This window comes from Anomaloglossus baeobatrachus, chromosome 3 (genome assembly GCF_048569485.1).
Source record: "Anomaloglossus baeobatrachus isolate aAnoBae1 chromosome 3, aAnoBae1.hap1, whole genome shotgun sequence".
NCBI classification, from domain to species: domain Eukaryota; kingdom Metazoa; phylum Chordata; class Amphibia; order Anura; family Aromobatidae; genus Anomaloglossus; species Anomaloglossus baeobatrachus.
Genome location: NC_134355.1, coordinates 504254771 through 504271853, shown reverse-complemented (window position 1 = coordinate 504271853; position 17083 = coordinate 504254771). Strand labels below are relative to the sequence as shown.

At 47.6% G+C, this 17083-nt stretch overlaps 1 protein-coding gene and 1 long non-coding RNA gene across 2 annotated transcripts in view; one reads left to right on the top strand and one right to left on the bottom strand.

The window, feature by feature from the left end:
• Positions 1-17083, top strand: part of LOC142296725 (uncharacterized) — a 303374-nt gene that overhangs the window by 147698 nt on the left and 138593 nt on the right. The gene's annotated exons all lie outside the window — the stretch shown is intronic.
• Positions 11163-17083, bottom strand: part of IFT80 (intraflagellar transport 80) — a 238569-nt gene continuing 232648 nt past the window's right edge. Inside the window, exon 20 of the mRNA XM_075340671.1 lies at positions 11163-14231. Coding sequence (XP_075196786.1) covers positions 14106-14231 — 126 coding nt within the window. The 3' untranslated portion in view covers positions 11163-14105. The remainder of the gene's footprint in view (positions 14232-17083) is intronic.

Genomic DNA, 17083 nt, shown 5'->3' with positions numbered 1-17083 from the left:
AGATCAAAATTTACCTGTGAACCAGAGTGTAGTAGAGATGTAACATATGACCATCCTGGTATTGAGTACATGGTAGGTAGGGATTCTGCTACACATTTTGCATTGGGCCCCAGGAGCTACAAGTGTCACCTCTGTTGAGAACAAGTGTAATGTTTTTTGGCATGGCCATGTGGAAGTATAAAATCAGATAGATAGTTTGACCTAAGGGATCAAACCAGCACAATACATGATGATTCATCTTCTAGGCTAGCAGCCAGGAGAAGACTGAAAGATGACTGAATAAGCTGTGACAGGGGACAAAGTGGCTCCATTATATTTTTACAGTTTCCAGTCCAACGTCCTGTATTGACCGGCCTAACTCATTTCTTCTGTCTACTTCAATAATGGCATTATGTTAATTATGATATTTATGAATTGGCAATTGATAGCATCACTGTGGAATTTGGGAGAGAAAAAAGGTATCCTCCTTTTATACAGTATGGGTATGTTCACACATGGCTTTTTCACAGCGTATTTATTGCATAAAATAGCTGCTTTTTACAGTACCAGCCTAAATCAATGAGATTTCTGAAATCTCCTTATTCTCCTTAAGGAGACTTTGCAAGCCAGTCTGGCTGCCAGGTAAGGGGACTTATAGCTGCAATGCCCCTAAAATTCCACGGGGGAACACTATTCTCCTTAAGGAGACTTTGCAAGCCAGTCTGGCTGCCAGGTAAGGGGACTTATAGCTGCAATGCCCCTCTGGGAAATATTCAAATTGTCTCTCCAGTAAAGGAGACAAACTCATGAGCCAGATCAGACACCCCCATACTTTGCACTGACGAGGGGCAAGCACCCCGAAACACCGTGTCTGCAAATTGGGATTCTGATCTGGCTTATATATCCTGAGTCATATTGCAAAGGATTGTCGAAAATCCACTTGTGACTTTTAGGATCGCTACTTCCAATAGGTGGCGCTGTGCTAGAGTTTGTCTCCTTTACTGGAGAGACAATTTGAAATCTCCTTGCAATTGTTTTTTTCCCCCATGCATTTTTGTCAAGATGCATCATGTCAATTCTTATTGTGTTTTTGCAACATTTTTCACCGATTCAAATGACGTAATAATAGGACAATGAACAAAAAACGCAACATGTGAACATACATACCTAGTGTATTTTCTGCACCAAAACCCAAAGTGTTGGCAAGAAAAACAATGCATACAATCAGTATGTTTTTGATGCGTTTTTAGTTGCGATTATACCCATTTGTTTGAATGGGTGAAAAATGCAGCAAACACAGAGAAAGAATGGACATGCTTCTTATTTGGAAAAACACTTGGACGGTTGAAATCCGTAAGGAAGAAAAACTGTGATTTCTGAATTCTCAGGTGTTCGCTTTCATTTTGCTGATACAAGAAGGTGCAGTGTTTATTTTCGCTCTTGAAAAACACGTGGAAAAAAAACGCGACAAGTGAACAAGGCCTAATAGTTCCTGATGATGAGTAGACATTGGCATTTTAAAGCTTTTTTATTTTTAATATATTTTAATGCATTATGGATTGTTGCCTTGAAACCTAGTGGCCTTATTGATTTCATAAATAAATATTACAGAATATTACATATGTCTGTATAGTAGAAGGGAATAAAAGATCACATACAATCAGGCTAAATGTATATCATTGTTCTGTCCTTCAGCAGAGTTTCAGCTTTAAAGGGAACCTGTCAGGTGAAGTATGTACTCAGAACCACGAGCAGTTCTGGTGCATATTGATAATCCCTGCCTACTGTCCCTGTATCTAGTAGCATACATAAAGAGATATTAAGAAAAAGTATTTCTAAAGATCCTTTATGATATGCTAATGAGGCCAGGGACTAGTCACAAGGGCGTTATTTCCCAGAGTAGTCTGCCCTCTTAGCACGCCCATAGGGATGTGCTAACATGCTATTCAATGTCCAGCGTCATCAGCGGTGACGCACGTACCTGTGTCCGTTGTCACTGCCTCAGACACCAGGTTTAGGCTCAGTGCGCATGATCTGGTCTTCCAGTTATGCACACTATAGACTTCTCTGAAGCAGGGAAGCGTATACTACCGTGTTTTTCCAAAAATAGGACACGGTTTTATATTTTTTTTGCCCCCCAAAAAAGCGATAGGGCTTATTTTTGGAGGAGGTCTTATTCTTGGAGAAACACGGTTGGGGTAAGTTTACCCCCCAAAGAAGGGAATTTTGTTTACTTACCGTAAATTCCTTTTCTTCTAGCTCTAATTGGGAGACCCAGACAATTGGGTGTATAGGCTATGCCTCCGGAGGCCGCACAAAGTATTACACTTAAAAGTGTTAAGCCCCTCCCCTTCTGCCTATACACCCCCCGTGCTCCCACGGGCTCCTCAGTTTTGGTGCAAAAGCAAGAAGGAGGAAAAAGAATTATAAACTGGTTTAAAGTAACTTCAATCCGAAGGAATATCGGAGAACTGAAACCATTCAACATGAACAACATGTGTACACAAAAAAACAGGGGCGGGTGCTGGGTCTCCCAATTAGAGCTAGAAGAAAAGGAATTTACGGTAAGTAAACAAAATTCCCTTCTTCTTTGTCGCTCTATTGGGAGACCCAGACAATTGGGACGTCCAAAAGCAGTCCCTGGGTGGGTAAAATAATACCTCGTAAGAGAGCCGTAAAACGGCCTCTTCCTACAGGTGGGCAACCGCCGCCTGAAGGACTCGTCTACCTAGGCTGGCATCCGCCGAAGCATAGGTATGCACCTGATAGTGCTTCGTGAAAGTGTGCAGGCTCGACCAGATAGCCGCCTGACACACCTGCTGAGCCGTAGCCTGGTGCCTCAAAGCCCAGGACGCGCCCACGGCTCTGGTAGAATGGGCCTTCAGCCCTGAGGGAACCGGAAGCCCAGCCGAACGGTAAGCTTCGATAATTGGCTCCTTGATCCACCGAGCCAGGGTTGATTTGGAAGCCTGTGACCCTTTACGCTGGCCAGCGACAAGGACAAAGAGTGCATCCGAGCGGCGCAGGGGCGCCGTACGAGAAATGTAGAGTCTGAGTGCTCTCACCAGATCTAACAAGTGCAAATCCTTTTCACATTGGTGAATTGGATGAGGACAAAAAGAAGGTAAGGAGATATCCTGATTGAGATGAAAGGGGGATACCACCTTAGGGAGAAATTCCGGAACCGGACGCAGAACCACCTTGTCCTGGTGAAACACCAGGAAAGGGGTTTTACATGACAGCGCTGCTAGCTCAGACACTCTCCGAAGTGAAGTGACTGCTACTAGAAAAACCACTTTCTGCGAAAGGCGTGAGAGAGAAATATCCCTCATTGGCTCGAATGGTGGTTTCTGAAGAACCATCAGCACCCTGTTCAGATCCCAGGGTTCTAACGGCCGCTTGTAAGGAGGGACGATGTGACAAACCCCCTGCAGGAACGTGCGTACCTGTGGAAGTCTGGCTAGGCGCTTCTGGAAAAACACAGAGAGCGCTGAGACTTGTCCCTTAAGGGAGCCGAGCGACAAACCCTTTTCCAGTCCAGATTGAAGGAAGGACAGAAAAGTGGGCAAGGCAAAAGGCCAGGGAGAAATACCCTGAGCAGAGCACCACGACAGGAAAATTTTCCACGTCCTGTGGTAGATCTTGGCGGACGTTGGTTTCCTAGCTTGTCTCATAGTGGCAATGACGTCTTGAGATAACCCTGAAGACGCTAGGATCCAGGACTCAATGGCCACACAGTCAGGTTGAGGGCCGCAGAATTCAGATGGAAAAACGGCTCTTGAGATAGCAAGTCTGGTCGGTCTGGTAGTGCCCACGGTTGGCCGACCGTGAGATGCCACAGATCCGGGTACCACGACCGCCTCGGCCAGTCTGGAGCGACGAGGATGACGCGGCGGCAGTCGGCCCTGATCTTGCGTAACACTCTGGGCAACAGTGCCAGCGGAGGAAACACATAAGGGAGCTGAAACTGCGACCAATCCTGAACTAAGGCGTCTGCCGCCAGAGCTCTGGGATCTTGAGACCGTGCCATGAACGCCGGTACCTTGTTGTTGTGCCGGGACGCCATGAGGTCGACGTCCGGCACCCCCCAGCGGCAACAGATCTCCTGAAACACGTCCGGGTGAAGGGACCATTCCCCTGCGTCCATGCCCTGGCGACTGAGATAATCTGCTTCCCAGTTTTTCACGCCTGGAATGTGAACTGCAGAGATGGTGGAGGCCGTGGCTTCCACCCACATCAAAATCCGCCGGACTTCCTGGAAGGCTTGCCGACTGCGTGTGCCGCCTTGGTGGTTGATGTATGCCACCGCTGTGGAATTGTCCGACTGAATTCTGATCTGCTTGCCTTCCAGCCACTGCTGGAACGCTTTCAGGGCAAGATACACTGCCCGTATTTCCAGAACATTGATCTGAAGCGAGGACTCTTGCTGGGTCCACGTACCCTGAGCCCTGTGGTGGAGAAAAACCGCTCCCCACCCTGACAGACTCGCGTCCGTCGTGACCACCTCCCAGGATGGGGGTAGGAAGGATTTCCCTTTCGATAATGAAGTGGGAAGAAGCCACCACCGAAGGGAAGCTTTGGTCGCCTGCGAGAGGGAGACGTTCCTGTCGAGGGACGTCGGCTTCCTGTCCCATTTGCGTAGGATGTCCCATTGAAGAGGACGCAGGTGAAACTGCGCGAAAGGAACTGCCTCCATTGCTGCCACCATCTTCCCCAGGAAGTGCATGAGGCGCCTCAAGGTGTGTGACCGACCTTGAAGGAGAGATTGTACCCCTGTCTGTAGTGACCGCTGCTTGATCAGCGGAAGCTTCACTATCGCTGAGAGGGTATGAAACTCCATGCCAAGGTATGTCAGCGATTGGGCCGGTGTCAGATTTGACTTTGGAAAATTGATGATCCACCCGAAACTCTGGAGAGTCTCCAGGGTAGCGTCGAGGCTGTGTTGGCATGCCTCTAGAGAGGGTGCCTTGATCAACAGATCGTCCAAGTACGGGATCACCGAGTGACCCTGAGAGTGGAGGACCGCTACTACAGTAGCCGTAACCTTGGTGAAAACCCGTGGGGCTGTTGTCAGGCCGAACGGCAGTGCCACGAACTGCAGGTGTTCGTTTCCTATGGCGAAGCGCAAGAAGCGCTGGTGCTCTGGAGCAATCGGTACGTGGAGACAAGCATCTTTGATATCGATCGATGCAAGGAAATCTCCCTGGGACATTGAGGCGATGACGGAGCGGAGGGATTCCATCCGGAACCGCCTGGTCTTTACGTGTTTGTTGAGAAGTTTCAGGTCCAGGACAGGTCGGAAAGACCCGTCCTTCTTTGGGACCACAAACAAGTTGGAGTAAAAAACGTGGCCCTGTTGCTGAAGAGGAACAGGGACCACCACTCCTTCTGCCTTCAGAATGCCCAGCGCCTGCAGAAGAGCCTCGGCTCGCTCGGGAGGCGGGGATGACCTGAAGAATCGAGTCGGGGGACGAGAGGTGAACTCTATCTTGTAACCGTGAGACAGAATGTCTCTCACCCAACGGTCTTTTACCCGTGGCAGCCAGGTGTCGCAAAAGCGGGAGAGCCTGCCACCGACCGAGGATGCGGAGTGAGGATGCCGAAAGTCATGAGGAAGCCGCTTTGGTAGCGGCACCTCCGGTGGTCTTTTTAGGACGTGACTTAGACCGCCATGCATCAGAGTTCCTTTGATCTTTCTGAGGCCTTTTGGACGAGGAGAATTGGGACCTGCCCGCGCCCCGAAAGGACCGAAACCTCGACTGCCCCTTCCTCTGTTGGGGTATGTTCGGTTTGGGCTGGGGTAAGGATGTATCCTTTCCTTTGGATTGTTTGATGATTTCATCCAAACGCTCGCCAAACAGTCGGTCGCCAGAAATTGGCAAACTGGTTAAGCGCTTTTTGGAAACAGAATCTGCCTTCCATTCCCGTAGCCACAAGGCCCTGCAGAGTACCACCGAATTGGCGGCTGCAACCGCCGTACGGCTCGCAGAGTCCAGGACAGCATTAATAGCGTAAGACGCAAATGCCGACGTCTGAGTGGTTATGGACGCCACCTGTGGCGCGGACGTGCGTGTGGCTGCGTCAATTTGCGCTTGACCTGCTGAGATAGCTTGTAGCGCCCATACGGCTGCGAATGCTGGGGCAAAAGAAGCGCCGATAGCTTCATAGATGGATTTCAACCAGAGCTCCATCTGCCTGTCAGTGGCATCTTTGAGTGAAGCCCCATCTTCCACTGCAAGTATGGATCTAGCTGCCAGTCTGGAGATTGGAGGATCCACTTTGGGACACTGAGCCCAACTTTTGACCACGTCAGGGGGAAAGGGATAACGTGTATCCTTAAGGCGCTTAGAAAAACGCTTATCTGGACAAGCATGGTGATTCTGGACTGCCTCTCTGAAATCAGAGTGGTCCAGAAACATACTCGGTGTACGCTTGGGAAACCTGAAACGGAATTTCTCCTGCTGGGAAGCTGACTCCTCCACCTGAGGAGCTGAGGGAGAAATATCCAACATACGATTGATGGACGCAATAAGGTCGTTCACTATGGCGTCCCCGTCCGGAGTATCAAGATTGAGAGCGGCCTCAGGATCAGAATCCTGATCAGCTGTCTCCGCATCATCAACCAGAGCTTGCCCCCTCTGAGACCCTGCACAATATGATGATGTCGAGGGAAAATCTAAGCGAGCTCGCTTAGTCGGTCTGGGGCTGGGGTCTGTGTCAGAACCCTCAGCTTGGGATCCATGAGATACCCCGGGAGGACATTGTTGGTCCAGCTGAGGTGGGCCAGGGAACAAAGATTCAACAGAGTCCCTGTGCTGAGATACCGGCCTGGACTGCAAGGCTTCTAGTATCTTAGCCATAGTCTCAGAGAGTTTTGCAAACTCCGTCCCTGTCACCTGAACAGTGTTAGCAGGTGGCTCCCCCTGGGCCCCCCCTAGCAGAGGCTCTGGCTGAGCAAGTGCCACAGGGGCCGAACAGTGCACACAATGAGGGTCAGTGGAACCTGTCGGTAGCGGGGTCGTACATGCGGCGCAGGCAACATAATAAGCCTGTGTTTTGGCACCCCTGCCTTTCGTGGGCGCCATGCTATTATCTTCCCTGAGCAACACAATAGGGTATATAGCCAGAAATCAACTGTGCACTATACAGTGTAAAATAAACATATAATGTTACACTACTGCACAATGGGGCTAGCACCACAGGTGCTGCTTACCACCCGCTTAAAGCGGTTGTGAGGCCACCAGAGTCCCTGCCTGGGTCTCCCAGACTTTGTCCCCCTCTGCAGCGTCCGAGGAGCTGACAGGAATGCGTCCTGAGGAGAGGAGGGAGCCGTGGGCGTGACCCAGAAAGAGCGGGAACTGGTGCCTGCACTGTGCACAGTGAGGGGAGTGGAGTATGCAAAGCATGCTCCAGCCCTCAGTGCTGCTCGTTCTGAGCAGCGTCCCGCCCTTCCCCTGCCTGTCAGGGCTGGGGGTGGGAGGAAAGGAACTAGGCCGCAAAAAGCCGGGGACTCTAGTAATAAACGCGGCCGCCGTAAAAGCGCGGCCGGCGTGGAAGTCCCCGGCGCACTACAAGTCCCAGCCGCGCCGCAGTGTTTCCATGGCAGCGGCGGTCAGTGCGGCAGTCCCTATACATAAACACACTCAGCAACGCTGAGTGTGTAATGGCACATATTAACCCGGTCAGCGCCGCGGTCCCCGGTGCACTAGCACACCCAGCAAAGCTGGAGTGTTGCTGTGCGCGGTCCCCACCGGGATACAGAGTACCTCCAAGTAGCAGGGCCATGTCCCTGAACGATACCCGGCTCCTATCCAGCAGGCTCCACAGGAGTTGTGGATGAAGCACGGTCTCAGTGCCTGGAGACCGATAGGATCCCACTTCACCCAGAGCCCTGAGGGGGATGGGGAAGGAAAACAGCATGTGGGCTCCAGCCTCCGTACCCGCAATGGATACCTCAACCTTACAACACCACCGACAAGAGTGGGGTGAGAAGGGAGCATGCTGGGGGCCCTATATGGGCCCACTTTTCTTCCATCCGACATGGTCAGCAGCTGCTGCAGACCAATCTGTGGAGCTGTGCGTGCGTGTCTGACCTCCTTCGCACAAAGCAAAAAACTGAGGAGCCCGTGGGAGCACGGGGGGTGTATAGGCAGAAGGGGAGGGGCTTAACACTTTTAAGTGTAATACTTTGTGCGGCCTCCGGAGGCATAGCCTATACACCCAATTGTCTGGGTCTCCCAATAGAGCGACAAAGAAAAAACAGACAACCCCCCCCCCCACTTCCCAGGAGACTCATACTCACCAGACCAGGATGTCTGCGTGGTTCCCAGGTCCTCCTGTGATCTCCGGTCGGTGCTGCACGCCGTCCTACCCTGCTGCTAGCTGACACGCTGACAAACACAGCAGATCCCAGACACACACAGCAGATCACACACAGACACACACACACACACACAGATCACAGATATACACAGCAGATCACACACAGCAAATCGCAGGCACACACAGCCGATCACAGATACACACACAGCAGATCGCAGATATACACAGCAGATCACACACAGCAGATCGCAGGCACGCACAGCCATCACAGATACACACATCCGATCGCAGGCACACACAGCCGATCACAGATACACACAGCCGATCACAGATACACACATCCGAACGCAGACACACACACACAGCCGATTGCAGACACACACAGCCGATTGCAGACACACACACACACACATCACATCACATCCAGCACTTACGGCAGCAGAGAATGAGAGCAAGTCACGTGTCCGGCCGCAGGTCCTGTTCGTCGCGCTGTACCGCACTGCCTCTCAGGATTCTCCCGGCGAGAAGAGATCGGTGTCACTGGATGAGGTGAGTGTGTATGCGATCCGATGTGTGTGCGATCCGATGTTTGTGTGTGTGTGTGTGTGTGATTTGTTGTTTGCGTGTGAGCCGATGTTTGTGTGTGCGATCTGACTGTGTGTGCAATCCGATGTTTGTGTGTGAGATCTGGTGTGTGTGTGTGTGTGTGTGTGAGAGCTGATGTGTGCGGGTGTGTGATCACTGCAGGTCCTGCCGCTCAGTGTCGGGTGAGTGTAATTGCCGGGTGCCGCTGTGTATAATGAAGTGTCCTGCAGTATCTGTATCTTTTTTAGCTGCACGGACACTTCATTATTGATCCGGGAATAGGGCTTATTTTCGGGGGAGGGCTTATATTTAAGCCTTTCTCCGAAAATGCTGAAAATCCCTGCTAGGGCTTATTTTTGGGGGAGGTCTTATTTTTGGAAAAACACGGTAGGCTTCATAGTGTGCATGACAGGAAGTGCCAGGACTTCTGATCATGCGCACTGAGCCTATACCGATCGTCTAAAGCGGTGAAAACGGACAAAGGTATGCGCACACCGCCAATGAAACTGGGCAATGGACATTGAATGGCATGTTAGTACGTCCCTGTGGGCGTGTTAACATGCTAAGAGGGCGGACTAGTTGGGGGAACTGTCGCCTTGTGTCTAGTCCCTGCGCTCATTAGCATATCATAAATGATCTTTAGAAATACTTTTTCTAAAGATCTCTATCCATGCTACAAGATGCTGGGACAGTTAGGCAGGCATTAGCAATATGCACTCAGAACTGCTCGTGGTTCTAGGTGCATATTTGACCTGACAGGTTCCCTTTAAGGGTAATCAGTTTAAAAAAATAAATAAATAAAAAACTCTACATTTTCAAGCCTTCTTAGTTAAGAGAATAAAGTTCAGAAACTGGAGTTTTCCACTCTGTGTTAAACTCACTGGTTTTGATAACCAAGTAATTTCTCATTTTCCTTGAGGTGGAGCTGCAGGGTAAGTAACCACTTTTTTGAGGTATCCCTGCAAATTAGAGCTGATCGCTGGGGATCAACACAACTGGACATTAGCTTATTTGTATATGCTCTTGAAATAGAAAACCAAAATAGGCAGATAATTGGTGGTGAGCAGTGTGAGATGTAGATCGCAATCATGGAATATATAGAACGGCACTAACATAGATTGCGTGGAAGAGGAAAAATTTACTGATCGGTCAGCATATGAAGATGGACAACATAAATTATTAAGTCCTTCTGACCTGGTGGAATGTGGAGGACGGCAGCGGAGGGTGCTGTCAGCCAATCACATGCATAATAATCCACATAGCTTTAGGCTAAGGAGGTTGACCACCATATGTCGATCTATCAATAAAACAATCATCTTCACAGTAATCTGAGTGCCATAGTTCTCTGCATTCTTCCAATAAAACGCGACAGTAGAAAGTTGGTGTGTTTAATGTTTTATTTCTGTATCACTGTTCTCTTGACTTGCCATAAGAAAATGCCTAAACAGCTTAGGGCCGCTTTACACACAACGGCATTGCTAAAGCGATGTCGTTGGGGGTCACGGAATTTGTGACGCACATCCGGCCGCGTTAGCGATGTCGTTGCGTGTGACACCTATGAGCAATTTTGAATAGTTGCAAAAACGTTCAAAATCGCTAATCGGTGACATGCCCCCCTATTCCCAATTATCGTTGCAGCTGCAGGTACGATGTTGTTCGTCGTTCCTGCGGCAGCACACATCGCTATGTGCGACACCGTAGGAACGAGGAACCTCACCTTACCTGCGTCCTGCAATGAGGAACATCCTGCGACCTGCAATGAGGAAGGAAGGAGGTGGTCGGGATGTTATGTCCCGCTCATCTCCGCCCCTCCGCTTCTATTGGCCGGCCGCTTAGTAACGTCGCGGTGACGCTGAACGCACCTCCCCCTTGAGGGAGGGATTGTTCGGCAGTCACAGCGACGTCGCAGAACAGGTATGTGCGTGTGGCGCTGCCGTAGCGATAATGTTCACTACGGCAGCGGTCACCACATATCGGCCGTACTACGGGGGCGGGTGCTATCGCGCTCGACATCGCCAGAAAATGCTAGCGATGTCGCAGAGTGTAAAGCGGCCCTTAGTCAAATGGACATGTTTCAATAGAGACGTTAGATAAGGAGCTGCTAGGCAGAAAAGATGCCGCTCATCTCCTGCATAAAGAGTTGGATATGTAAACGGCTGACAACCTGGGAGAAGTCCATTCACTCTGTATAGCCAAATTTATTATATGCCGATATACAAACTACCAGACTGTAGACATGAAATCAGGCATTAAGTGTGCACTCACTGCAAGGGAAGTTACATTGTCTAAACATTGTCTTTATTTGTAACAGAGTAGAAAAATATTGAGCAAAATATACCTTACATCATTATAAATAGGAATACAGAGATTTTTACATTGTAATTTATAAAATAAATGATATTAATATGGACAGCTTTATACATATTGCTGTATATAAAATAGTGATAGAAGATAAATAACTCGGGGAAGGGGGAAAATTAACAGAGTGCAAAAATTGTCAACCTAAAGAAAATAAACCAGAAATATTTTTACTGAAATCTGTTTATGCGGGATACTATACGGACTATGGGAGACAAACTTCTTCTGTACAATGTCAGTAACTTCCTTGAAGAACATCCTCGCTTCTCTAGCCTGAATTAGTTGCATACAGTGAGGAATGCGTTATATTCCACTGGCCAACAAATGTGTATAAGATAGACTTTGGGATTAGAGAAAGGTAGCAAGTGATGCTACGTCATCGTGCTCTTAAAGAGAATCTGTCGCCAGGTTTTTGCCATCTAATATGAAAGATGCATAATGTAGAGACAGAGGCCCAGATTCCAGCAATGTGCCACTTACTGCAGTTTTAATAATATCACTGTTTTATCAACAAGAGATTATAACTAGGTGACTAGAAAACCTGCTGCCCGGTAGTCCTCCACATTCAGGAGTTCTAATTGGTAAACGAGGGACAATGACTTATTTTGATTTCTCTCTTCTTATGTCTTTCAAGTTTCGTTCCCTGGACTACATTAGATTCCTTAGACTATGTCAGACCTGCATTGTTTTTTCTCTTTCATAATAAATTGGTCAACTAGGGAAAGTGTAGGGGAGTGTTTTTTAAAATGATGTATTTTTTCATGCTTTTTTTTTTCTTTTAACTTTCTGGGTTAGTAATAGGGGTATCGCAAAGATGCCTTTCCATTACTAACACCAGGGCTTGATGCCAGCTAACACTACACAGCTTACAACAACCCCAAAAACCACTACCCATATTGCCACCACACCAGGGCAATCGGAAGAGCCAAGGCAAAGCGCCAGAATTGGAGCAACTAATGTGATGCGCCACTTCTGGGGCAGCTGAGGCCTGCCATTATTAGGCTGGGAAGGGCCCAATAACCATGGACCTTCCCAGCCTGATAATATCAACCAGCAGCTGTCTGCTTTACCTTGGCTGGCTATCAAAAATAGGGGGGGCCCACGTTATTTCTATCTATTTTTTTTTTTGGTTGCCAGGAGGATTCTTGCTGGGAACTTATGTACGTATATCGCACAAGACTCGCCAATGCAAATTAATTGATGTGAGAAAAAAATCAGATGGCATACACACCATCTGTGAGCTGTCCGATTTTTACATGCATTGGAGAGTTTTGTGCGATGGCCACTTCCTCATTGACTAAAACTGCACTAGTCCTTATTAAATGTAGGTGCGAGTGAGGCCTTAGGTTGTATCCTGTTTCAATAAAATCATTGTTTTATCAGCAGGAGATTATCACTGCTTCACTATTGGATAAAGTGGCATGAGGCAAACTATGCCCTCAGCACTGATTAGCAGCTTACTGTCAATATAGAATGTACATAGAAATCTGCTAATCAGAGCTCTGCTACATCTACAGAAGAGAAAACTCTGATCGTATCACAGCTTATGCACCAGTAAACTAAGTGATACATTTCTAGAATCTAGTTTTCTTTCCCTACACCATGGTGCTCTCAGATTTAAAGGAATCTGTCAGTAGGTTTTTTCTATATAATCTGAGAGCAGCATAATGTAGGGCAAGAAAGCCTGATTCCAGCGATGTATCATATACTGGACTGCTTGATGTACTTTTGATGGAATCCCTGTTTTGTCTGATGTAGTTGTAGCTGATGAAAGACATCTGGGCTGTGCATAACCACGCTCAGACCCCTGACTGGCAGCTTCCTGTATACACTGTCAGTAAGTTGCAAATCAGTGGTGAGCAGTGCTAATTTCCTGCTGATAAAACACTTATTGTATTGAAACAAAAGCACACAGCTTAGTAAGTTACACATAGCTCCTACATTATGCTGCTCACACATTGAAAAGCAAAACCCTACTGATAGATTCCCTTTAAAGGTTTCTTTTGTTGAGCTATAGATCTGAAAATAAGGAGCGCTGATAGTGTAACACCAAAGGAGATCAGTGCGGTATACCTGGAAAATTATACACTCACCTGGATTAGTTGTGACAGTCACAACCACTAGTGCGCATGAGATAATGGCGTCTGCTGCAGCCCCACGTGGATGAGCATATAAGATAGGATAGAGAAGGGGTTAATGCCGCGCATCAGCCAAATGAAGACGTATAATGTTGATGAAATATTCTTTTATTCCATAGGTCTACGCGTTTCGAGGTAAAACCTCTTCCTCAGGACCAATGTATCAACAACAACAATTTTATTGTTGAGCTATAAACTAGTTGGATTTATTCTGTATGAAGATTCACTAGTAAAACCCTTCAAATAAAAAAAAATGTATGATATAAAGGTCATTAGTTTTTTTGCAAAATATTAAATGATTGTCCTGAGTAAGCAATAGATAATATTCATGTAGAGGGAACTTTTAACCTTGTCCTTTCTAAGAATAACAATGAAAGCAAATGTAGAAGATGTTACACTATGAAACTCTGAAGTACCACTATGCTTAGGGTCCATTTGGCTTTATCTTCTGAATAGCGTTACTACAGCTTAAAAGCACATCTGTATACGTTACCATATCAATAACAGTTTTCTCAGAACCGCATATATAGTAAACTAAGGGCAAGAACCTGCAAAAAAACCCGAAAAATGCTAGAAGTGTACCATTTTTGCACAATAAATTATGTTGGTAAGACTGGTTTTCCCATCCCTAGCAAGTTCCAGACTTCAGTTGACTAGTCCCATGTATTTGGTAATGGAAAACAGTAGTTTTCATGTTTGTTAAACAGAGCTGTATTGTTCGGTTCAATGTTGCAATGAAATGCTGCTCCTGGTTGAGGGGCCCTGAAGCCCCCCAGTAGATGCTCTCTCTCTCGCCTTCACTTCTTCCATTTCGATCTTGGCTCTGATTTTCTCCCAGTCTACTTCAACCTAATGAAAAAAAATGAAATAAAGATTGGGGCTTAACAAATAATTCTCCAACATCAGTAAAATCTGCGATCCATCTCAACACAGTGCGGCTCAGTTACAAAAACAGGTAAGCAGAGGAGTACAGAGATGACAGTGATGGGGGCCTTCAGCAGGCCCCTGGCTGACAATGTAACCCATTGTAACGATCACGACGTGGGGGTCCGCTGTGTGCACACACTGGATTGCATTGTATTTAAATGCTGCTGGCAGATATTGAGCTGCGGCTGTGGTTGTAAAGGCCCAGTCACACACAACGACTTACCAGTGATCCCGAAAACGATGCGACCTGATAGGGATCGCAGGTAAGTCGCTGAGAGGTCGCAGGTGAGATGTCACACAGTCAGATCTTACCAGCGATACAGGAACAATACAGGTCGCAGTAGCGACCTGTATAACGATCTCAGCAGTCACTGTGACCCTGTCACACAGCATCAAACACAGCGATGTGTCCTGCCCAGCAGGACGTCACCTTTGAAGAAAATGGCCTGGACCATTCTGCAACGACTAGCAATCTCACAGCAGGGGCCTGATCGCTGGTAAGTGTCACACATAACGAGATCGCTAACGGGATCGCTACTGCGTCACCAAACGGTGACTCAGCTGCGATCTCGCTAGCGATCTCGTTATGTGTGACAGTACCTTTAGAGGCAGATGCCGACTATGTAATATAGCCAGCATCAACCACATGTGGAGGCAGTTCAGCTGCAAGGATCTTAATTTGCATTGTAATATGGGAAGGGGTTAAAAAACGCCTGATGGAAAAAGAAAGTACAGGACACTTTGAAGCAGTTCCTGAACTAAACCTCTCCAGACTAGGCACTGTGAAATCAAAAGGCTGCGAAGAAAAAAAATATTCTTCAGGATAAGTAAACCTCATCCAAAAAAATTTCCTGAAGCCAGGGGTGGAATGATTGCAGGCGCATGGGTCGTCATAGAGACCGGGCCCAGGAGTTCAGGGGGCCCGAGGACCTCAGATAGCCAATGGCGGCAGGCCACGTGACCGTTTTCGGCATGGTGCCAGTGCTGGCACTGGATGCCTCCCCCCCCCGAGGGTCCCCAGCCGAGAATCACACTTTTAATTGTATCGGCATTGCAGATGCCGATACAGTTGATAGCAATGATGAGAGAGTGAGTAGGGCGCTGCCTCTCTCATCATTCTCCCGCTGTGTCTGAGGCGCTCTGACAGCTGAGCACAGCGGAGCACGATGGCATCACTACTGCGCGCCTGCTGTGCTGAGATGTGCAGCGGCAGACCAGTGGACACATGCTGAGGAGACCGGAGCAGCGGGGGAACGATTCTGCAACGGGCATCCATATTCTGCACTGGGGCCCATCGAACTCTAGTTACGCCACTGCCTGAAGTGGTTTCTGCTTGAAAAACTTATGGTCTTTGAACTCCTCAAAAAACTTTGTGTGCACAGATCCTAACGGAACAGACGTTAATAGGAGAAAAAAAGCAACTTTGTTCTGGCTAAATGTAAGGAGTCTTGTGAAACGCATTTCAGGAATGTCAATAGTTAGCAGATCTTTATTTCCTCTGCACAGTGAACTAAACATACATCAAAGAGATAACCTTTCCAATAAAAGGAGCGGCTGGATAGAAAGCAGACTGTATTAAAGATGTAAGATTAGTGCAGCCTAAATGTGAAAATTGCAGGATTAAGTGATCGGACTCTAAAGGACACAGGGAGACAGCCAGAAAGTGACTTGATCAGGGGAAATGATGGTATCTCATTCAGATAAAGCAAGCCGAGCCGCGTTATCGTTGTACTTGAGTCATTACTTAATACACTTAAGGAAGGTGCAGACATAAATTTAGAAATGCTGGAACAACATACTGCAAGGTGAAAGCAGTAATGTTATCACCATGTCCTGGAAACACAATCCGGATTCTGTAGATCTCATAAATTAATAAGTCACACAACAATCCTCAAAATGATTTTCCCAAGAATGACATTTATCACTTAATTTAGGTAATAAGTGTCAGAATCCCTGGTCCTTCACATTGTGGTTGGAGACTGAATAAAAGGGCATGGTCATACAGGCGCACTGACGCTCAACTCATGTCTGCAGAACTAGGAGAGAAGTCAGATCAATGATCAGCAAGCACAGGCAGCCGCATACATTACAGAGGCATGGTCATACAGGAGCACTACCGCTCCATTCATATCTATGGGACTAGGAGAGAAGTCAGAGCAATGATCAGCAATCACAGCCAGCCGCATACATTAGAGAGGCATGGTCATACAGGAGCACTACCGCTCCATTCATATCTATGGGACTAGGAGAGAAGTCAGAGCAATGATCAGCAATCACAGCCAGCCGCATACATTACAGAGGCATGGTCATACAGGAGCACTACCGCTCCATTCATGTCTATGGGACTAGGAAAGAAGTCAGAGCAATGATCAGCAATCACAGCCAGCCGCATACATTACAGAGGCATGGTCATACAGGAGCAATACCGCTCCATTCATATCTATGGGACTAGGAGAGAGGTCAGAGCACTGATTAGCAATGAAAGGCAGCCGCATACATTACAGAAGCAAGTTTATACAGGAGCAACTACCGCTCTATTCATGTATTTGGGACTAGGGGAGAAGTCAGAGCACTGATCAGTAATCACAGGCAGCCCCATAGATTTGAGGCATGGTCATACAGGAGCAATACCGCTCCATTCATATCTATGGGACTAGGAGAGAAGTCAGATCTATGATCAGCAATCACAGGCAGCCCCATACATTAGAGGCATGGTCACACAGGCACACTGCTGTTCCATTTATGACTATGGGACTAGGGACGAAGTCAAAGCT